The following is a 23058-nucleotide window of genomic DNA, read 5'->3' as shown; positions in this document are numbered from 1 at the left end:
TTGCTTACCTAGGCATAAAATCAATGTGAAGGCTTAAATGGGGGAGATCTTACCAATATAGGGGAGAACCAAGACATGATTTCTTTTTTTATTTTTTTTTAACGCTTACTTATTTTTGAAAGAAAGAGATAGCACAAGTAGAGGAAGGGCAGAGAGAAAGAGGGAGACACAGAATCTGAAGCAGGCTCCAGGCTCTGAGCTGTCAGCACAGAGCCTGATGTGGGGCTTGAACTCACAAACCGCGAGATCATGACCTGAGCCAAAATCGGACGCTTAACCTACTGAGCCACCGAGGCACCCCCAAGACATCCTTTCTATTCAATCCTAGAAGCTTCACTGATTCCCTTACAACCCCTAGGAAAGGCCCACCCAACCAACTGGTTTGGCCCTGATGTTGCAGATGATAAATATTAGTCTGGAGAACACATGTGTGGGTGACATTCCATTGGCAATCCTCTAGCTATTTGGAAGCCTCTTCTCTTGCCAACTCCACAGAGGCTGGAAATCCAGACACTCAAGGTTGTAAACGTCCCTTTTGTGGGTGACCTTGTGACCCAGCTCTGGCTATTGAGACATAAGTGTGTTGGAAGGACTCTGGGAAGATTTCCTTCCCTGATGAAAGGGAGGAGGGGCTTCTACATGTGGCCCCTTTCCACTTCTTCCTGATTTGTACAAGGGCATGATGTCTGGGGTTACAATAGCCATCTGTGACCATGAAGCAACAAGCCTGACGATGAAAGACAACATGTTAACAATGGCATGATCGTTAGCTGATAAAGAGATAAACTGATAAAGAGATCCTATTGACCAACCACTGATGGGGAGGCAAGGCCGTGTGCCAGATATTAGGCCCTGCATTTGGCACTGGTAACATTAACAGTGAGGACGACAGAGACTCGGTTTGCTAGAAGTCTCACTTCTCAAGGATTTGAGCATGGTCCAGTACTGAACCATCAAGGATCTTGATAGACTAAACATACAACGCTTTCCAGATGTGAGATGTTGCATGCAAGCCCTACAACATGCAACCACTTTCCAAATGTGAGATGCTTGAGACATCTACCAAGAATGGTATGTGGGCCAGGTCTAACCCAGGGTCTAGAAACACATTAAGAATTTGAGGTATCATCCTCAAAGAGCATGTAAACATCAGATACTGCAGAAACTGCAATGAGCCTAAATACAGGGGGATATATATTCCTATGCAACTGAGGGGTCAAACTCCAGGCAGCAGTTGGGTTCTCTTGGCCCTGTTAGCAGTGAAAGGTAAACAGAAACAACTTGTTAGCCATAAATAAAAATCCATTTCAGCATAGGACTGGGGAATTCTAATATGTGGTCCTGGCTACCGAGCAAAAGTCTGCCTTAAAAATATTAACTGGATTAGTATTTCCCTGATGGTGAGTGATGGGGAGCATCTTTTCATGTGTCTGTTAGCCACAATGAGATACCACCTGACACCTGTCAGAATGGCTAAAATTAACAACACAGGAAACAACAGATGTTGGTGAGGGTGCAGAGAAAGGGCAACTGTCTTACACTGTTGTTGGGAAGGCAAACTGGTGCAGCCACTCTGGAGAACAGTATGGAGGTTCCTCAAAAAGTTAAAAATAGAACTACCCTACGACCCAGCAACTGCACTACCAGGTATTAATCCAAAGGATACAAAAATACAGATTAAAAGGGGCACATGTACTCCAATGTTTATAGAAGCATTATCAACAACAGCCAAACTATGGAAAGAACCCAAATGTCCATCAACCGATAAATGGATAAAGATGTGGTTTATATATACAATGGAATACTACTCGGTGATAAAAAAAGAATGAAATCTTGCCATTTGCAATAGCATGGATGGAAGTAGAATGTATTATGCTAAGTGAAATAAGTCAGTCAGAGAAAGACAAATATGATTTCAGTCATATGTGGAATTTAAGAAACAAAACAAATGAACACGGGGAAGGGGAAAAAGAGGGAAGAAAACCATAAGAGAGTCTTAATAATAGAGAACAAACACAAACTGACGGTCGATGGAGGGATGTGAGTGGGGATGAGCTAAATGGGTGATGGGGATGAAGGAGGCCACTTGTTATGATGAGCACCGGTTATTATATGTAAGTGATGAATCACTAAATTCTGCTCCTTAAACCAGGATTAGACTATATGTTAACTAACTAGAATATAAATAAAAATTTGAAAAAAAAAATAACTGGAACAGGGGCACCTGACTAGCTCAACTGGAAGAGCATGCAACTCTTGATCTCTGGGTCATGAGTTTGAGCCCAATACTGGGTATAGAAATTACTAAAAAAATAAACTTAAAAAATATTAAGTGAAACATAAATCTGTATTACTGAAGTAAAAAAACATGCATAAGAGAAGTGAGGTGTGGCTTTTGACTCAGTGAACAGCATCTATAGGTACTGAAGGATCAGAAAATTTTTTTAGACAATTATATTAAGCATATGTTTTCTTTATGTTTTATTTTTAAAAGCTTTATTTTTTTTCTAACTACAAAGGTATACATGCTTATGGAAAAATATTTAAATACAGAAATACTGTGAAGAAAAAAGTTCACATTACCCAATGTATTAGTTTCCTATGGCTGCTGTAACAAATTACCACAAACTTAATGGCTTAATACAACACAGATTTATTATCTTACACTTCTGGACTTTAGAAGTCTCACTGGGCTAAAAATCAAGGGGTCTGCAGGGCTATGTTTCTTCTGGAAATTTAAAGGGAGGATCTCTTTCCTTTCCTTTTCCACTTTCTAGAGGCCACCTGCATTCCTTGGCTCGTGGCCCTTCATCCATCTTTAAAGGCAGCAAGGCAGTGTCTTTAAATCTCTAACTCTGATACTGATTCTCCTGTCTCCCTCCTTCCATTTCTAGGGGCTCTTGTGGTTACACTGGGCCCATCTGGATAATCTAGAATACTTTCCCTATCTCAAGGTCTACTGATTATAACCCCTAATTCCATCTGCAGCTTTAATTACCCCTTACCATGTAACATAACAGAGTCAGAAGTTCCAGGGATAAGGACATTTTGGGGAGTCATTATTTTACCTACCACACACACCCATAATTTTACTAACCAGGAATAACTACAGTGAACGTTTTACTGAATAATTCTTTCCAGACCATGTCCCATGCATATGCATATAGAGATATATACCTGTATACATTGTATTCATTTATATGGATATATAAAAATTGAATATTACACCTCTCTTTTGCTACTTGCTTTTTCCACTTAATCTCGTGGGAACTGTGTGTGTGGGTGTGTGTGTGTGTAAATTTCTACCCGTTATTTTTAATAGCTACCACATTATTATTTTACCATTAGTGTTTTTTGAGTATATACCACGTGTTGAACACAGCATTAAATGCTGACGTAATTTAATCCTTACAACAATCCCGTGGACTAAGAACTATTATAACCACCACCATCCCTTCAGAACCAGGACCCTGGAGGGCATCCATAGAGAGATTAACTTGCTCAAGAGACACTCATCTGGTTAGTGGTAGTTCTCACTTTACCTCATAAACATGCTCTTAACTACAGGGTGGCCTGCTTCTCGCAGGATATGCCACACAGCTGTCCCTTGGATTATTTAAAACCAGTGTCCCAGGGCACCTGGGTGGCTCAGTTCGTTAAGCGTCTGACTTCAGCTCAGATTATGATCTCATGGCTCCTGAGTTCGAGCCCCACATCAGGCTCACTGCTGTCAGCACAGAGCCCACTTTGGATCCTCTGTTCTCTCTCTCTCTGCACCTCCCCTGCTCATGCTCTTTCTCTCTCTCTCAAAAATAAATAAACGTTTGAAAAAAATTATAAATAAAAAATAAAACCAGTGTCCTACCATAAACCATTTTGGCTCTTTGTAATATTTTACTATTTAAAAAAGAACTGAAATAAACAAGATCATGCTAGTGCCCATGGATACACCTGTAATGATTTTTTAAGAAACAGTTCTTAGAAGTATTGCTATATGCTAAGACTTCTTATGTGTATTTCCAAATTGTCTGGAGGACAAGGTATAGTATACTATTCACACTCCTAGTGTCAACATTTTGAATTATTATTCCTTTTAATCTTAACAATATGATGAGGAAAATGGGTGCATTATTTTTTCTTTGACTGCTAATTTCTTTAAATGTTCTTTCAATATGGGATTTTTTTTTTCTTTTATGAAGTCCTTGTTCATGTTGTTTTTCTAGATTTCTATTTGGGGATTAATAAAGTTCCTTTTGAAAAGGATGGTTTGGATTTTGTAAAGGTCATCCCACATAAAAGGAACTATGAGTCAAAGTAGAAGCTGGAAATACCTCAGAAAGCATGTTCAGGAAAAAGAATAGGAACAAGAAGGAAATAGACATAAAATGTCATAAAATCTAAAAAAAAAAAATCCAGTAAGGGCGGAAGGGGGCACTGAATGCCCCCTTAGGGATTGTCCTCATTCATAGACAATGAGAGCAATGTGGTCCAAATGAGTAGTAGAAAGAACATTCTGGTAACGGCATAAAGGTTGGCTTGGGATGGTCCAGTCTAGGTAGCTCAAGGATAGAGGAATTTAGGGTGCCTGGGTTGCTCCGTCATTGAGCATCTGACTTTGGCTCAGGTCATGATCTCACAGTTGGTGAGTTCAAGTCCCACATCAGGCGAGCTTGTCCCCCGCTTAGGGTGAACACAAGCCCTGCTCCGGGTAAAGTATGACCCCTGGGTGAGTCCCACTTCTCTCTCTCTCTCTGCCCCTCGCTCACTTGCACCCTCTCTCTCTCAAAAAAAAAAAAAGAAAGAAAGAAAGAAGAAAGAAAGAAAGAAAGAAAGAAAGAAAGAAAGAAAGAAAGAAAGAAAGAAGGAAAGAAAGAGCGAGCTACAGGTCTGTAGGAACCCAAGGGGACATAAAGAACCCACAGAGCTGCCACAGCCCTGCACCATGCCCACACACCCACGCTGACTGCTGAGCAGTTGCAGACTGCAGGAGGTAGTGGCTCCCACTCCTGCCATCTCTGCAGCCACCAAAATGGCTGGGACTTGCACTCAACTATGGTGGTCTGAAACTGCCACTCCTGGAGAATGGCTTCCAGCCCGCTAACGTCCCACTTGTGTCCCCTATTGGTGGACCGTAGGAAACCATCTGGCAAGAGTATTTGAGAAATGTAGTTTCCAGGTTTTGGCCCCTGCCACACAGAGGGGTGCACAGAAAAGCAGGGAGAGATCTGAATGCCAATAGACCAAGTCTAGCAGAAGGGGGTACCCAGGAGAGTGTTCACTGCCAGGATATGGCTCTCCCTGGAAGGAGGTCTGGATTCTGGAACTAGTTTTGTTATTGGTGTGCCACGTCTTCTCCAAGGCAGTATAGCATAGTGACTCAGGGCATAGGTTCAGTGTCGTCCTTTGAAAGTGGGAAATAATACCTAGCTCAGAAGATATTTTAAACGTTAAATGGGTTACTGTAAAGGACTTAGGAGGTGCCTGAACATAGTAAGCATTTAACAAATGATGGCTGTTGTCATTGTTACTATCATTTTGATTTTGCCATCTGTAAAGTTATAGGAAGAGGATTAAAGCATCTTTGCTGATTTCTCACCAATCAGAGGAAAGGGGAACTAACAGTGGCCCTCAGTCTGAGCCTGGCACTGGGCGGAATTTTCAAGATGCAGAGAAAAAGAAATAATATCCCTGCCTCCAAATGCTCATCGTTTGACAAGAAGACAGAGGAGAATCACTGATTCAACGTAAAAATGTGCTCAGTGATAGACCAGAAGATATAGGGAAGGTTCTAGAAGAGGGTTTTTGCAGCATAGTGGAGAGATTTACATAGACTCCACTTTAAATCCAAAATTATGTTCAGTCACTCCTGCCTGTTTCCTCAACTGTAAAAGGGGAGATCGTACTTGAACCTGCCTCACAAAGCCTTTGTGAAAATTAAGCCAGCTGCTGTCCAGAAAGCTCATCCTGTAGTACCTGACACAGAAGTGTGTTCAAAAGTGATCGTTAGTATGATTCCAGTGGCCCAAGAGAAATCCGGGACCCAGGCTAAAGAAATGCAAACTGAAGGAGGAAAGGACGGCTGAAGAGCGGCCCAGCCCTCCAGGATCGCTTAATTATTGTGGTTGAAATTTCTTTTAACTTCAGGTTCTTTTACTTGGGAGGTATCTACCCCAGGGGGCGCCCGGGGCCTTCGCGTCTCTGTTGCCCGTGGCAACCGGCAGCCCCAGGGGCGTCAGGCCTGGTAGGCAACGCGCAGGGGCAGCAAGATGGCCCTGAGCTCCTGGTCCCCAGAGCTGGGGTTCAGCCAGAAGGTGCTGCTGCAGGCAGCAGCCGTCTCCACCGGCCCCTCCCTGGAATTATGCACCTTCCCCTCCTCCCTGGGCTCCTCGGTCGCGACCGCTGCGCTGGAGCAGCTCTTTGTTGTGGGTAAGAAGCCTGCGGGCGCAGGGAGGAAGGGAGGAGGCCTCGGAAGTGGCATCTAGCTGGCACTGGGGGGGTTGGGGGGAGCCTCCCTCAGTGGGGACCTGCCTGCGGGAACCCCAGGAGTCCCTGGCTGAAGCAGAGCCTCCTCAGGTTCCTTGGGGGAGAGAGAGGCGGCTTGGTGGGACCCAGGGTTCAGCTCTCCTGCTCTAGTGCCACTAAAGTGACTTGGCCCAGCTCACACTAATGACTGGTGACAAATCCTGGACAAATCCTTAACTCTCAGGCCACTGCCATTTGCCTGAGACTGGGGTGTCCACCCGCATTTAGATGATGCATTTAATTTCAGGGGTGTCTGGGTGGCTTGGTGAGTTAAGGGTGGACCTTTGATCTCAGATTCCTTAGCTCAAGCCCTACCTTGGGCTCCCTGTTGGGCCAAAGCCTACTTTTAAAAAAACAAAAGAAAAAAAGATTATGCATTTAATTTCAGCTTCTCCCTTCTTGCCTTTTCTTTGCAAGTTAACTTCCTCCAACATTTTGCCACGGTAAAGTGGAGAATTTAACAGGCAAACAAGAAAGGGAGTGTTTAAGAAGTTCCTGTTGTTTTAGACAAGGAAAATTAGACATGAATGTTTAGTGGATGCAAACATGATACCTTGGATAGGTCCAGGTTAAAATGCCTCTTCAGTTAGAAAGCTGAACCTGCAATCAAGGCACCTAAGTTTAAGGTAAGATATGGTCCAAGAAAGGGCATTTCTTGTTTAGCTCATAAACCATTTAGGCCAAACAACAAAGCATCTCCTCTCTTTAACATCAGCTTCTCATGGGTTCAAGGTAATCATCTTGACTTTTATCATAATGTTACTATTAGTTTGGGATAGTTTCTTTTTTTCTTCTTAGATGAACTAATTTAACTTCACAATTCCTATGAGATAAGCTTGGATGAATATTATCATGAAGAATGTTAACCACCAGAGACCTAAATGAGTTACAGGTGCGCAAGGTCATTGCCAAATGATAGAGCTAGGGCCTTGAATTCTCTTTATACTCCATCTCTAGATCGGCATGTGCATTTAATCCCAGCCCTTCGATGTGCAAATATTTTTCTGCGAATAACTTCTGGACTTTAAGAAAGTTTTCTGTAGGACAAAAAAAAACAAAAACTTCATTAAGCCTCAGGTGTGGGTTATCAAATACGCAGCTCTCCAGCCTGTTTGCAAGTGGGAACAGCTTGTGCTCATTCATTCCATTAGAAGAAGGGGAAGGAGATAACAGGCAGTGCCTGTCTCTTCCTAACGCACACGTGTTTGCAAACCCAGTAACTGATTTTCACTTGGTTTGAGAGCTTCGTTCATTAAGAGAATCCATGCTCCCCAGAACTCAGGGCAGAAATTGCTGTCTACTCTCCTGAGAGTAGAGACCATTAAGGGCAAGGACTTGAGTCACACCAACTTGGGTTGAATCTAGACTCTTATCTGTGTTCTGTGACCATGAACATATGACATAAACTCAAAAGTCAGATTTCTCACCTGTGACATGGGAGTCATCCTAAGATTATAGTAATCAACTTACATAATACATGTAAAACATGAATGGTGTTCACATGAATGGTGACAGAGCCAAGGTGAGTAAAGCTTCCTCTGTTCTCCCTCCTGTTTCCTTTCATCCTTTTTCCCTTCCTTCTTTCCACTCATTATGTATCTTGTCCCCATTACCATTGCTAATATTTCACAAGCCTCTCTTCTCATGTGCCTCCTACTTACGGTGTATGAGGGAAAGGAGACACTTTTCATATGTCAGGGAATGAAAAGGGCTAGAAGTTCTGTGTTCGTCACACCTACCAATTTTCAAACATTTACTCTCATCCCAGGATTAAAATATTGGCACAGAAAAAGAAGTGACATAAGGGACTTTTAAACAGTTAATTAAATGAATGGGTTTTTTTTTTTGCATAATATTATATTTACATGTATACAAATATAATATGAAAACATTCTCACACCTACATTATAGGCATGTTATATTTCTTCCTTTCCTAAGTATTTGTTGAATTTTTGGTCCCATTCTATACAGATTCCTTCTTTCTATCATGAGAGATGCAAAGATAGGGTTTGCCTTCAAGAAGCATAAAATATATACCTAAGTTAGAATACTATGAAATAGGAAACATGTTCAAAAGAGATTCATATTAAGTACTAGAAGAATTCAGAGATAGAAGATATAATTTTCAGCTGGGCAGGCATTTGAGCTAGATCTAAAAGGTTAAATAGAATTTGGACTAACACGTAAGAGATCTTTCATTTTCTAATTTTTTTCCTTTTTTTAGAACAATCACTGCAAAGTGACTATTTTAAATGCAACGAAGAAGCTAGGACCTTTCTTAAGGACATTGCTATCGCTGTTAAGAAATTGGTATTGTATTATCTCTAAGAGCTATTTTTTTCAATCTTCCACTTCTTCATTAACCTTTAATTTAGCACCACCTCTGTTCAAGGTACTTGAATAGATGAATAGGGAAACTATTTCCCTTGAGTGAAGAAAATTTCTACCTCAGTTTACTGAGCATTTGCCCCAGTGTTCATCAGCTGTGGAATGTTGCCTGGTTTTCCATTCAGGACACTGACTTAAGGACCTGTGCTATGTATGGATGGAGGCCGGCCTGTTTAGGAGAGGCAGTACCTGTGCTAAAGGAGCTCAGTGAAGGGGTGGGCCACGTGGGCAAATGCTTGACCCCAATGTATAAACCATGCACGGTGCCAATTTACTCAGTTCGTTATAAGCAATTTCTTATGTAACTGCTGAAAGATTATTTGACCAGACAGTGCCGGTCAGTGAAAACAAAGCAACTCTTTTTTATGCTAACTTGGCCCCATCAAAGAAATATTTAAAGAATTTCCTTTTGAAGTGTCACAAACTGGGCCCTCCTGGGCCCTGGATGATGTTTCCAGTGCTTTCCCCACAGAGTGAGAATGGCGAGGTCTCTTCATTTGATTTTAAAATATTGAATAAAAATCTACTATACATCAAATACCTAAAAATGTAGAAATGTGGCGTAAAGTAAATGAGTTTGAGTCCGCAGACTGCTGAGAAAAGTTCACCTCTTTTATAATTATATTTTTCTGTGATTATATATAGTTGTGTATGTATACTACAGCATTATACTTCAGGATCCCACTTAATTGAATACATATATGGAAATACTAGGCGTCTGTGTGGTGCTGCACTGTGGTCCCATGGAAACCTTTACCTCTGCTTTGTCTTTTTGGTTACGTTTTTCTCCCAAGTTTGAAGGGCTCAAAATATTTATTGTTACTTCTTAAAAGTATCTAGTATGTCTCCATGTAATATCTGAGCTGTGGAATCTCTGTTTTTGAAAGTAACAAATTTTCACTATTCTGAAAGTTTACCCTGGATTTTTTTTTAAATAGACAAGTAAAAGGAAGAAAGTAAAAACCACCATGATCTCAGCATAATCATAAAATAATAAACTAAATTAATATAATCATAATTAACTCTTTGATGAATGCCTTTCCCACTTTCGGGGAATAGATGATGCCTGTTTTGAATTTTATTTGTTTACAGAAAAGCAATCATACTATATGTATAATTATGTTATCTGCTTTTTATTACTCATAAAATATAATGGATTTCTCAGGTCATAAAATAACTATATCCATTACAGTCATTTATTGAAGAGATGATTTATCTATTTTTTTCCACTAACATTTTTGGATGGTTTTCTTTTTTCAAAAATAAGCCCCACCAAAAAAAGGTCAAGAATCTCCACCAGACTATTTGTTTAGATTTGTAGGTATGTATTTAAAAAAGAAAAAAGAAAGAAAAAAATTGTTCTTTTTATACCTAAGCATATTTCTAGAGGCATTTTCCATTTTTTAATGAAGGAGATTTTTCTCAGCATTACCCTTTTTGTTGGAGTCTTTCCTTTTAAGTTGATTGAAGCTGCATGCAAGAAACAAAGAAACATGATTTCTGAGAAGGAAATTTGCAAAGATTAAAAGATAAGTTAACAATGACACCTTAAAAACTGATTATGGAATAGTTATTTTTCTATTCCAAATAAAAATAAAAGCAGAAGGTATTGAATGAAAATCAAAGTTTGATCTCTGAAAATGTTTACAATGGGGCATTGCCTGGGAAATCAATTTTGTTATTTTAATGCTTTAACTTTTTAAATATGTAATTTAAATTTTCAGGAAGAAATGAGAAAAGCCACAATTGATCTCCTGGAAATTGAAAGCATGGAACTCAGCAGACTATATTTCCTACTGGAAACTCTTCCCAATAGCATTGGCAGGGAATTGGAAGGTACTTGAAGGTTATCAACTGTAGAAACTTAGTTTATCTTAGAAGAAAATTGAGCCTACTGCTTGTAATAAGACAAGTTTAATCATTATTTTCTGTCAAAATGTAGCTAGAAAAAATACACTACACAAACACAGATCCACCATCATTTTCCCTCATATTGTAAGTGGGAATGATATATATAAAACTTGAACTTATATATTTTAGTTTCTAAATAGACTAAAGATATCTGGATTAGCCCGTTCCAAATTGGTATTTATCGAATTAAATTCGGCAACTTGACTCACCTAAACCACCATCCTACTTTCTGTCCCTGTAAGTTTAGAGACTATATAGGTACCTCATATAAGTGGAACCATACAGTACTTTCCTTTAGTGACTAATTTCACTTGGCATGTCTTCGAGTTTTATCCACGTTGTAGCATGTGTCAGAATTTTCTTTCATTTGAAGGTCGAACAGTATTCCACTGTGTGTGTATACCATGTTTTGTTTACCTGTTCATCCACTGATGGCCCTTGGGTTGTTTCTACCTTTTAGCTATTGTGAACAAAGCCGTTGTAAACATGAGGGTGCTGAGGCCCCTGTGTGGCCCAGTCAGTTGAACTTCAACTCTTGATTTTGGCCCAGGTCATGATCTCACAGTGTCATGAGTTTGAGCCCCTGATGGACTCTGGGCTGACAGCGCGGAGCCTGCTTAAGATTCTCCCTCTTTCTCTGCCCCTCCCCTGCTCACACTCTCTCTGTCTCTCTCAAAATAAATAAATACATAATTATTTAGTTGATGCAAATGTATTTATTTGGTGCAAATATCTATTAGAGTCCCTACTTCCGATTCTTTTGGGCATATATGCAGAAGGGAATTGCTGGATTGTATAGTAAGGGGGTATTTTAAGTTTTGAGAAGCTGCCATACTGTTTTCCACAGTGGCTGCAGTATTTTACATTCCCACCCCAGAAGTGCAAGGATCTCAATTTCTTCACATTCTTGTTAATATTTGTTCCTTTCTGTTCTTTTTTTTTTTTTTTAAATATAGTCATCCTAATGGATGTGAAATGCTGTATCATTGTGGCTTTGTTTTGCATTTCCCTAATGATTAATGATGTTAAGCATTTTTTCATGTGCTTATTGGTCATTGGGATATCTTCTTTGGAGAAATATCTATTCGGGTACTTTGCTCATCTTTTAACTAGGTTGTTTGGTTGTTATTGAGTTGTGAGAATTCTTTGTATAGTCTGGATGTTAATCCTTTATCAAGTATATTGTTTGAAAATATTTCAACCTATTCCATGGTTTTCCTTTTCATACTATTTTTTTTTTAATTTTTATTTTGAGAGAGCATGCATGCTGGGGCGGGGGGGGGGGGGCGCAGAGAGAGAGGGAGAGAGTGAATCCCATGCGTGCTCCATGCTGTCAGCACAGAGCCCAGTGCAGGGCTTGATCTCACAATTAATAAAATCATGACCTGAGCCAAGATCAAGAGTCATCCACTAACTGACTGAGCCACCCAGGTGTCCCCTTTTCACTGTGTTGTTACTGACTTTTGATGCACAAAAGTTTCAAATTTTGATTTAGTCCAGTTTGTCAATGTTTTTTTTTCTTTTTTTTTAACGTTTATTTATTTTTGAGAGAGAGAGAGAGAGAGACAGATCGCGAGCAGGGGAGGGGCAGAGACGGAGACACAGAATCCGAAACAGGCTCCAGGCCCTGAGCTGTCAGCACAGAGCCCGATGCAGGTCGAAGCCACCAACCACGAGATCATCACCTGAGCCAAAGTGGGCGGCTTAACCGACTGAGCCACCCAGGTGCCCTTAGGATTTTCTCTGGCTGCCTATGCTTTTGGTGTCATATCCAAGAAATCATTGCTAAATCCAATGTCATGAAGATTTCCTTGTATGTTTTCTTCTAAGAGTTTTATAGGTTTAGCTCTTATATTTAGGTTTTTTTATTCACCTTTTGTTAAATTTTGTATGTGGTATACAGTAAGGCTCCAACCTCATTTCCCCAGCTGCCAGGAATATTGACTAAGGCTTGTGAGCCTCAGAGCTCAGGTCCTCTGCAGGAATTGAAACCGTCCCCTGCCCTATCCTGGAGCATTCTCTCCCCACGTGCGGCCCACACTCTGTGATCAGTCAGTGTGAGAATGCAAAAGTCTGCCTCCCTTGCTCAGTGTAGAACAACTCCCAAGTGTCATCACCGCTCCAAAGCTCGTTACCGTGTAACCTCCGCCTCCCCCAACCCAGTGGTTTAAATTCAAAACAAACTGGGGGCACCTGGGTGGCTCAGTCAGTTAAGCGTCTGACTTTGGCTCACGTCGTGATCTGGCAGTCCTGGGTTCAAGCCCCGCGTCGGGCTCTGTGCTGACAGCTCAGAGCCTGGAACCTGCTTCAGATTCTCTCTCTCTCTCTCTCTCTCTCTCTCTCTCTCTCTCTCTCTCTCTCCCTCCCTCCCTCCCTCCCTCCCAAAGTAAATAAACATTAAAAACAAAACAAACTGCAGCAACAACAACAAAACACTTTTTAAGTAGATGTTCCCATTATCCATTTACTGCCTTGCGTGCAGCTCCATATCTACCTTCATTGTCTGCTCGGTATGGAGAGAGATGGGCCCTGTAATTTCCCCCCTGTACCAGCTGCCACAACGTTTCATCAGGAGAGAACCCTGGAGGGACACTGGAAGAAAAAGCGGTGCTCTTTCTGGTCCCATGGTGCTCCTCTCAGCCAGCTCTTGGAGCACACACAGCCTCTCCATGCCGGGCTCCTGCCATGTGTGGCTGTCCACAGTGCCCAGCTGCTTCCTCCAGTACCCCTGGGGCAGCTTCATGGTAGATTGCTACCAGTGAGGCACCAGCCTGTGAACAGCTTCCCTGGCGCTCTTTGGGTGGTTTGGCAGTGAGCTCTGAAGTATGGCAACTCCCTGTGGACAGGTCCCCTCAATTCCTCCAGAAGGTAGATTTCCATGAGTTCTACCAGCCCAGCATTTCAAGAACTTCTGTGCCCAGTGAGCCACAGCACTTCCCAGTGAGGCCTGGTTCCCAGGGCTGGAGTTGCTGCTTCCTTGAACGAACCCTCTCGGCCCCTGGGGGTAGTAGCTGCTCCTCGTGTCTGCTGTTCCTGAATCCTTTAGAGTTCTCTTTTCTTTCTTACCATTCGATCCCTCATTACTCTAACCTCCTGTTAGAGTCAATAATTCTCTATACTAAAATTTCCCTGTTTTATTTATAAGATTTCTGTCTCCTAATTAGACACTGAGTGACACAGTCAGCTGTAAAACAATATGCATGGTATTACTCTAGTTTGGCAGGAAAAATATGACAAACTCTATATACAGAAAAAAGAGTCTGTGCTGAAGGGAGAATTAAGAATGTGTTGGGTTACTTTTATAATCAGGAAAAATATTTAGAAGGAAAGTAAATAGCATATTAGCTAAAGAGATTCTTGATAGACACTGAATACTTAACCAAGTAAAGTTAATTGGTCTTAGGTTATAAAGCTTTGCTACTCAAAGTATGGTTCTTGGATCAGCAGCATCTGAAAGCTTGTTATAAAATCCAGAATCTCTAGGCCCATCCCAGACTTACTCTCTCAGAATCTGTATTTCAATAATATCCCCAGGTGATATATATGCCTATTTGAGTCATAAAAGTTCAGGATGCCCTGCTACAATGAGCAAACTTAATAAGTAGCCTTAGAAAAATAACCTATCTCTCTCAGATGGAGCTACCGGCTAGTTTCTAGAGAATTTATGGGGTGGAAATGGCTAGTCCAGGACCTTCTAAGCAGTGTTAAAAATTTTATTTTTTTGTATTTATATCTATCATGCTTCTGAAGTCTTATGTGATTACACTGATTTGTTATTTGTTGATGAATGATCACACAATCACACAAGAATGACACATGAATTAACACACTCAGTTCCCCCCAGAAAGCAGAGCCAGAGGCTTTTACACTGATATTTGGGAGCACAATCCAAAGAGGAGGAGGGCGGGATAAGGAGAGAAAAGCAGGGAGAAGAGAACGCTGATATGGGGTGCAATACCATGCTGACTGCCGCTAAACACAACTAAGTAAGTATAGGAACATGTCCCAAGATACACGGCTACATCTTCTCTGGACTGTCCAGGCACCAGCTCCTGTCTGTCATCAGTCTAGTGTTCACCGGCCTCCCACACTTCAAGTTACACGAGCATGGGTATGCGTGCATAAAGAAGTCTCACGGGAGAGGTGACAAGAAGGTCCTAGACTGGAGGTGAGAAGCGGATAGAATAAGCAGGAATGAAGTTCTGCCAGACTGCACCAGTCTGAGGTTGTTCAGAACCCATAGAAAGCTGGTCACCATAGCGCTGCAGGAATTTTTACCTCAACACCCAGGATTCGTTGTCTCACCACTTCGAAGAGTGAAGAGGTGGACGCAAAATGAACAGCATGGAAAAGTTTATTAGAGTATAAGATTAGAAAAGAAGAATAGTATGAAAACTGTCTTTACAAAGAAGGGACATTTGAAAGTGAATGCCTGCGACCACAGGCAAGGGTCCTTGTTTTATAAGGTTCTGGTCAGCCCCCCTTCCCTTCCCCCTTGTTCCTTCTCAGGTCCCATCTTTGTTGGCTTGACAACTCAAGGTGCTGGGTTGCCCATTCCTGACTGGTTGGATTCCATTGTGTGAAGAGTCAGATGGGTCATACTGTCCCTCATATAACCTAAGTTTTATGGTTTAGCTAAGTATTTTGATTGTCAAATTCCGGAGGGGAACCTGAGGGGGAGTAGGTGGTATCTGTTACATTCTTAAGAGGGACCTTACGCCTAAGGGGGTTTGCTCTAGTTAGAAATTCCCAGCGTTGTTCCAAAATATGTGTCTTTCCCCATCCAGGGACCCCAGGTCCTAATCCTTTCCTTCTCTGCCTATTTTATCCTATTTTTCCCTATCAATAGCAGCAGATGAAATAAGGGAAATAATTGATAGGTAAGATTGAGAGGACCCAAAGGGGTAAGAGGTGTCTGATACAGGAACATAATTAAAAGAGCATTACAGGAGTGCCTGGGTGGCTCAGTCGGCCAAGTATCCAACTTCAGCTCAGGTCATGATCTCACGGTCCGTGGATTCTCTCTGCCCCTCCCCCACTCACTCCCTGTCTCTGTCTCTCTCAAAAATAAACAAATATTAAAAAATGGAAAAGTCAGTATGTACAACTGTGCTGTTTCTCAAATAATCTAGTGACATTTCCATTTACTTTTAAGAATGTGTCAGAGATGCCCGCAGATTAAATCTTTTTGAGATAAATCAATTACAAATGGACGTTACAAGGATGAATAATGAAATGGAGTTCCTGAAGAAGAAAATACTTGATCTGCAAAAAATTAATGAAATTCTAGGGTATGTATTTTTTTAATTTGGTACATGAGGGAGTTGGGGTCTGTGACTGGAGTGTGAAAATTATCCTAAGGGGTTTGCCTTCTGTTTCTGAACTGGTACAGGGTAAGTAGGAGGGGGTTATCACTTCTAGCAGATGACCCTGACTGCTGAGGGGTGTGTGATGACTGCGCAGAGCTGGGGAGGAGAGCAAAAACTTCTTTCACCACTGCAGTTAGGAGACCCGTAACATTTCAGAGGCCATCCAGCTTCTCAGCAGCAGCTACTGTGTGTAAGTCATACACGTCCTTGCAAGCCCCCTCCAAACAGAGGCAGACAAAATTTTTGTTTTGATGTTTATTTATTTTTGAGAGAGAGAGAGAGACAGAGTGCAAGTGGGGAGGGGCAGAGAGAGAGGGAGAGACACAGAATCTGAAGCAGGTTCCAGGCTCCAAGATGTCAGCAGAGCCTGACGCAGGCTCGAACTCATGAACCGTGAGATCATTACCCAAGCCGAAGTCAGACACTTAACCGACTGAGCCACCCAGGCACCCCATGGTTTCCATTTTGGTAAAATTAAGTTTACAAACTCCAACACTAAAAAGAAGTCTTTCTGGGTATATATAATATATGTATATATATAATTATTATATATTATACATTATATAATATTATATATATAAATATAGTATCGACCTTGGTATATTGTGGCTAGGTTAGTTTCTTAAAGATATTCAGCCATAAACTACTGGAGGTCTGAGGATGAGATTGGTTCCCAGCAGAGGGTTCTAAATTTTATCTGTAATTAAAGGAGAGATAGATAACTCATATATATATATATATATATATATATATATATATATATATAAAACTGCCTGTCGCTCAGATTCTGACACTTGTTAGTTTCTTTCCTTTTTTCTTGAGCTGTGTGCCAGAACTTCACCCCTGTGCGCCTCATTTTCTCCATCTGTAAAATGGGGATTACAAGCTTGAATTTATGCAGCTCACGGAGGAAGAGATACCTTCTAAAAGAAAAACCAACAAAACCTTAAGAACAGCTCAGCCTTATGAGCAAATTTACAAGACGAATGCATAGATATCAGAATGTCGGTTTGTTAGACGAAGAAATGTTCAAAGAGCCCTCATGAAAGAGAGAAATCTTCTTGGGAAGCTACAATAATCAGAAAGTTGCTTGGTGCAAAGCATCAGGAATTAGGGGGAGAATTCAAGGTCCAGGATGCCTCTCCCATATTAGGCCTTCAGAGCACCTGTTCTGGGGGACGTTCTATGAAAAAGAAAGTACATGAGAACTTTAACACCTATTGGGGATTCACAGTGCAGATTTATGTATGGTGCATGCCAGTCACAATCGCCAGTCTGCTGTATGAATTAAACTACCAATTTCTAAACTAATCACAAGGAAGATAATACCCAAGCTGGAATACTCAAGTCAGTTGGCCAGCACATCACACCTCCATAGACCAGTGATTCTCAAACTTGGGTGTGCATCAGAATCACTTGGGAGTGCTTGTTAAAACACAAATTACGGGGCGCCTGGGGGGCGCAGTCGGTTAAGCGTCCGACTTCAGCCAGGTCACGATCTCGCGGTCCGTGAGTTCGAGCCCCGCGTCAGGCTCTGGGCTGATAGCTCAGAGCCTGGAGCCTGTTTCCAATTCTGTGTCTCCCTCTCTCTCTGCCCCTCCCCCGTTCATGCTCTGTCTCTCTCTGTCCCAAAAATAAATTAAAAAACGTTGAAAAAAAAATTTTTTAAAAAAACACAAATTACTAGAAAGTTCCCAAGTTTCTTATTTAGTAGGTCTAGGGGGTGGGAATAAGAACTTGCATTTCTAGCAAGTTCCCAGGTGATGCTTAGGCTGCTGGTCCTGATCACACTGTAAGAATCACCGTTCTAGAGAAATCTTTATAGAAAGGCAAACCATAAGCATAAGGTGGGTTTCTTGATAAGCTAGTGTCCCCAAGGTCCAATCTCGTTGCATCCACTTTTCAAAGAATGATGCGTATCAAGATGCCAACACTCTCTAACAGACCTCTCCTGGACAGTCCTCAAAAACTGAAAGCTCTTTGGGTGGGTTTTTCCTTAGGTCCTGTGTTCAGTTTGGGTGCTGTCTTCTCAACCCATCTCAATACACCTAGGTTTTTTTTTTTTTTATTTGACTTGTTTTGTTTTGCTTTGCTCCTTAGGTTGATTCATTCTTAGAAGGAATCCTCTGCTAGACCCACAAAGCACCCATTATCTTACCCTCTCTACTCTAGGCTTTTTATTGCATTTCCATGGTAGAATTGACTTCTGGAAAATAAACTTACCAACAACCTGTTTCCATTTTCCTGAGCCTTTGCACACAATCCCCCTGAACTAAAGTCTTTAGCCCTGGGGACTAGAGAGAGGAAAAAGGTCTTTACATTTTAGGAGTTTTAAAAAAGGAAAATGTAGAAATGGTGCCAATGTCCCTCCTTCAAGTCCTGTATTGTTAGTCCTGGGGTAGGTGTTTCTCACAATCATTTTTTTTTTAAAGTTTATTTATTTATTTTGAGAGAGATGGAGAGAGTGCAAGCAGGGAGGGGCAGAAAGAGAGGGAGAATCTCAAACAGACTCCTTGATATCAGCGTAGAGCCTGACGTGGGGCTTGAACTCAAAACTGAGATCATGACCTGAGCTGAAAGCATGATTTGAATGCTCAACTGACTGAGCCACCCAGGGGCTCCTCTCATAATCTTAAGGTCTTTCTCAGATGGATGTGGCCAGAAAAAGATATGTGAGGTTAATGTCTCTTCCTGAACTCAGATTTCGCTGCAGCTCGGAGAGGGTAAGAGCATTCAAATTAGTTTTCAAGCTTCTTCTGAACACTCAAGATAGACTTTCCTCTCTCCTCTCTGACTCCTGTCTGTCAGAGGAAGGCTCGCTTTCTCCTGGGTCCTCCGTGCAGGACAATGGCATAAGAAGGTGGCTGGAGGGGATGGTGAGAGGTTTATCTTCCTTTGACTTAACTGGATGTCTCGGGGTAAGATAGTTATGGCAATGCTACATATCAAGCCATTTGGTCAGATTCCATTCATCTGTTCAAAACTGTTTTTGAATCTCTGTACACTTGAAATGAAAATAACCCATGGTTATTTCCTGGTATGTGGGGGTGGGGGGTGAGGTAGGACCACATGACATTTCTGCAGTGGTAAACAGTTGCAAGACTGACATTTGTCTTGTGGTTCCCTTTGTCCTCCTCTCAACCAAGTTTAGGTAGTCACAAATACACCTCTAAAATAAGCCTGCCTTACAATTTCCCTCTCTGTGGTGGTCATCTCAGCAAACAGACTTTAAATTCCTTTCCTCAAAGCCGTACGTTTGGGGCCATGAATAGTTCTTTCCTCCTAGTGAGCAGCAAGAGGAGCTGGTGAGGAGGCACGAAAAGTTGGTGCTGTCACTCAACCACACGATGGAAGAAAAAGCTGCTGTCACTGTTTACATCAATGAGACTTACACCAAAATAAACTCGGAGAAAAAAGAGTTAGAATTCCAAAACCAACGTCTCAAAGAAATACAGGAACAAATGGAAAAAGAAAAAGCGAAATATTTGACAAGAAAACAAAAATTGAATCAAGAGGTAAGTGACGCCATTTCCTTTTTTAAAAAAATACAGAATTGTACAGAATCGCAGGCAGGAAAGGGGAAATCATTTATGTGTTCTCAAGGCTAGTAAGCGTTCTGTGTGGTATCTGCTGTGAACACTGGGATGGGACTAGAGCAGAGACCCGAGCACAATGGAGCCCCTTGGGGAAGACACTGACGTGTCATAGCATCTCAGCTCATGGGAAAGATTATGAGTGACAGGATTTGTAACACTGGGGTGGCCCCTTGCTCATATGCAGCCCTATAGGGACAAGGAGTTTGTCTCCATGGCATCTCGTTGCCTCTGACCGTTCTGAGGCCATGTCTCTATGGACAGGACTGGGGAGGGAGTTCAGCCCTGACGGAGGCTTCAGCTCCTACTGAATGAATCTGAGCACAGCAGCCTGCAGAGGGGCGAGGCAGAACCCAGGGCTCCAGCAGAAAAAAGTATTTTGAAGGGCACCTGGGTGGTGGCTCTGTCGGTTAAGCACAGACTTCAGCTTAGGTCATGATCTCATGGTTCGCGAGTTTGAGCCCCACGTCAGGCTCTGGGCTGACAGTTCAGAGCGTTGCCTGCTTTGGATTCTGTATTTCCCTCTCTCTGCCTCTCCTGCTCACGCTGTCTTTCTCTTAAAAAATATTAAAAAAAAATTTTTTTAAGAGAATTTTGAGATTAGCAGTATTGGGAGGGTGGAGTGAGAATAACTATTGCATTTTGGTGTCTGCTAGATGGTGTTAATTAAAATTCACCATCAGAATGGCTTGTGATCCTCTCTGTTCTGCTCCAGTTACCCCAGGAGAGGCAGGCCTATCTCTATAGGAAGTGTTCTAGCAGTCTTCCTTATCCCCCAGGTGTGGCCGCCTAGCTCCTGATGAGAATTGCTGTTGAGTTCCTGCCTCTTCCCTGTGCCTCATGGGAACAGGCATAACTTAATGCAGAAAATTGGCCAGGGCTCACAGCCCTGCTGGAAGGAAGGCTGGAAGATTTGTTAAATTGCCTTTCTTGAGTCTTAGTTAAAATCTAGTGGAATACATTCTGGCAGTGGCCAACATATGGTTCTTACACTGACGATTCTCTGATAACACTTGGACTATTGGGGTGCCCGGGTGGCTCAGTCGGTTAAGCCTCCAGTTTCCACTCGGGTCATGATCTCACAGTTTATTAGTTCGAGCCCCGTGTCCGGCTCTGTGCTGACAGCTTGGAGACTAGAGCCTGCTTCGGATTCTGTGTCTTCCTCTCTCTGTCCCTCTCCTGCTTGTGCTCTGTCTCTCTCTGTCTCTCAAAAAATGAATAAATGTAAAAAAAAAAAAAAAAAGACTTGGACTATTCATAAATTCCGATCAGGTCTTAGCTTCTTTATCCTTCAAAACACCTATATCTTCAGAAATAGTTTTACGCTAAAACCATGGATTTTCTCAACTATAGACAGGTTAGCCCTTGTCATCTTTGGAATGGGCACTTTTTGGAGTAGCTGGCAAGGAGTCTTTCTTGGGGGCTCCTTGGGGGCAGGGATTGTGGCTTTAATTCACTGCTGTATCCAACCACCACATGCATGATAGGCATTCTATAATATGTATTGAATGAATGAGTTTCTAACTTCCTTTCAGCCTTAAGGGGAAGTGTTTCCACCTTCCTGTTCTTTTTTTTTTTTTTTTTAATGTTTATTCATTTTTGAGAGGGAGAGAGAGACACAGACAGACACAGTGGGGGAGGGGCAGAGAGAGAGAGGGAGACCCAGAATCTGAAGCAGGCTCCAGGCTCTGAGCCTTCAGCACAGAGCCCAACTCAGGGATCAAACTCACTAACTGTGAGATCATGACCTGAGCTGAAGTCAGATGCTCAATTGACTGAGCTACCCAGGTGCCTCCCTTCCTGTTCTTTAATGTAAATGCTAAAACACAAGAAAGGAAACCCAGGGGGGCTTCAGTTAGGGAATTTGCAAGCACGACACATTGTTCTTCCATATGTGACTAGTCTTTCTCAGAGATCCACACACTTTTTCTGAAAAGGGCCAGATAGGAAATATTTAGGGCTTTGTGGGCCCTCTCTGTCACAACTACTCAACTCTGCTATTTTAGCATGAAAAGAATGGTACTTAAATGACTGAGAGCAGTTTTACAACAATAGGTTGCTAGATTTGGGGCCCACTACTAGAAGTTTGCCTACCTTTGGTCTATCTCCCTGGAAAAGGGCACCAGTTAAGATACGTTCAGATACAGGGGCACCTGCGTGGCTCCATTGGTTAAGCATTGACTCTTGATTTCAGCTCAGGTCATGATCTCCAAGTTTGTGAGTTCGAGCCTCATATCTGGCTCTGTGCTGACAGCATGGAGCCTGCTTCAGATTTTCTCTCTCCCTCTCTTTTTCTGCCTGCCCCTCTTCCGCTCTCTCTCTCTCAAAATAAGTAAATAGACATTAAAAAAAGATACTTTCAGATGCAAATAGCAGAAGCCCTAACTCAAATCTGTCTTAAATAGAACATTTATTATCTCACACAGTAGGAATTCCCAAGGTAGAGGGCAGCCTCCAAGACTAGTTAATTTAGTGGCTCATCCCTCCTCTCCTCTATCCCTCATCTTAAGGCTGGCTGTGTTCGTGGTCATAAGATGGCCACCAATAACAACTGGGTTGTATGCTTCCTTATTCAAGTAGAAACAGGAAAATCTTCTCCAACCAAAGACCATAAGTCTTCTTGCTGCGTCTGATCTGGCCAGGTCATGACAGCACCCACCCCTCGAACAATAATGGATCCTAAGGGAGTGCCGTGTGCCAGTGGGATAGACCAAGTGGGGTGGATATTATGGAGTCAACCACCATTGTTCACTAAAGGCACATGATAGGCTATGGTAACAACCTGTTAACTTCCTTTACTTCCTACAAGAAAGGAAAAACTATTAAAGCTGTCAGAGTCTTCAAAGCGTAAGCTCTCCCCTTACACAAACCAAAATATTTTTTGCCAATACTGTTTCTGAGATTGCAAGACCTTGGGAGAAGGCCTAGGCCAAAGAATAAACACAGAATTCCAATTTTCAACAAAATGTATTAATCACAAGGTTCCATTCATATGCAACTGTGCCCTGGTGCTGAGATAATTGACAATGGTCATGTTCATTCACAAGACACTTCAGGTGCAATGGCTGATAGCTTTGACAGCCACCCAAACATACATTGTCATAACTCTTTAATACAGAGTTGAATATGCCTTCTCAGACCTAACGACTCAGTTAGTTACTTTGTTCTTGATAATTCATTTTGCCAAAAAAATGCATTGATATATATATTTTTTTAATTTTATTTTTTATTTTTTAAAATTTACATCCAAATTAGCATATAGTGCAACGACTTCA

The 23058-nt window shown here is 41.9% G+C and overlaps 1 protein-coding gene across 2 annotated transcripts in view; it reads left to right on the top strand.

Moving 5' to 3' along the window:
- Positions 1 to 6234: 6234 nt before the first annotated feature.
- The window catches only part of CCDC175 (coiled-coil domain containing 175), a 75229-nt gene continuing 58405 nt past the window's right edge, over positions 6235 to 23058 (top strand). For both annotated transcript variants that reach the window (XM_058739198.1, XM_058739197.1), the window contains exons 1-5: positions 6235 to 6426; positions 8747 to 8832; positions 10635 to 10746; positions 15977 to 16112; positions 19477 to 19705. In XM_058739198.1, coding sequence (XP_058595181.1) covers positions 6267 to 6426; positions 8747 to 8832; positions 10635 to 10746; positions 15977 to 16112; positions 19477 to 19705 — 723 coding nt within the window. In that variant the 5' untranslated portion in view covers positions 6235 to 6266. The remainder of the gene's footprint in view (positions 6427 to 8746; positions 8833 to 10634; positions 10747 to 15976; positions 16113 to 19476; positions 19706 to 23058) is intronic.

Source organism: Neofelis nebulosa, chromosome 7, assembly GCF_028018385.1.
Source record: "Neofelis nebulosa isolate mNeoNeb1 chromosome 7, mNeoNeb1.pri, whole genome shotgun sequence".
Classification (NCBI taxonomy): Eukaryota; Metazoa; Chordata; class Mammalia; order Carnivora; family Felidae; genus Neofelis; species Neofelis nebulosa.
Note: the sequence above shows the minus strand (reverse complement) of the source record. Positions and strands in the feature narration are given on the sequence as shown.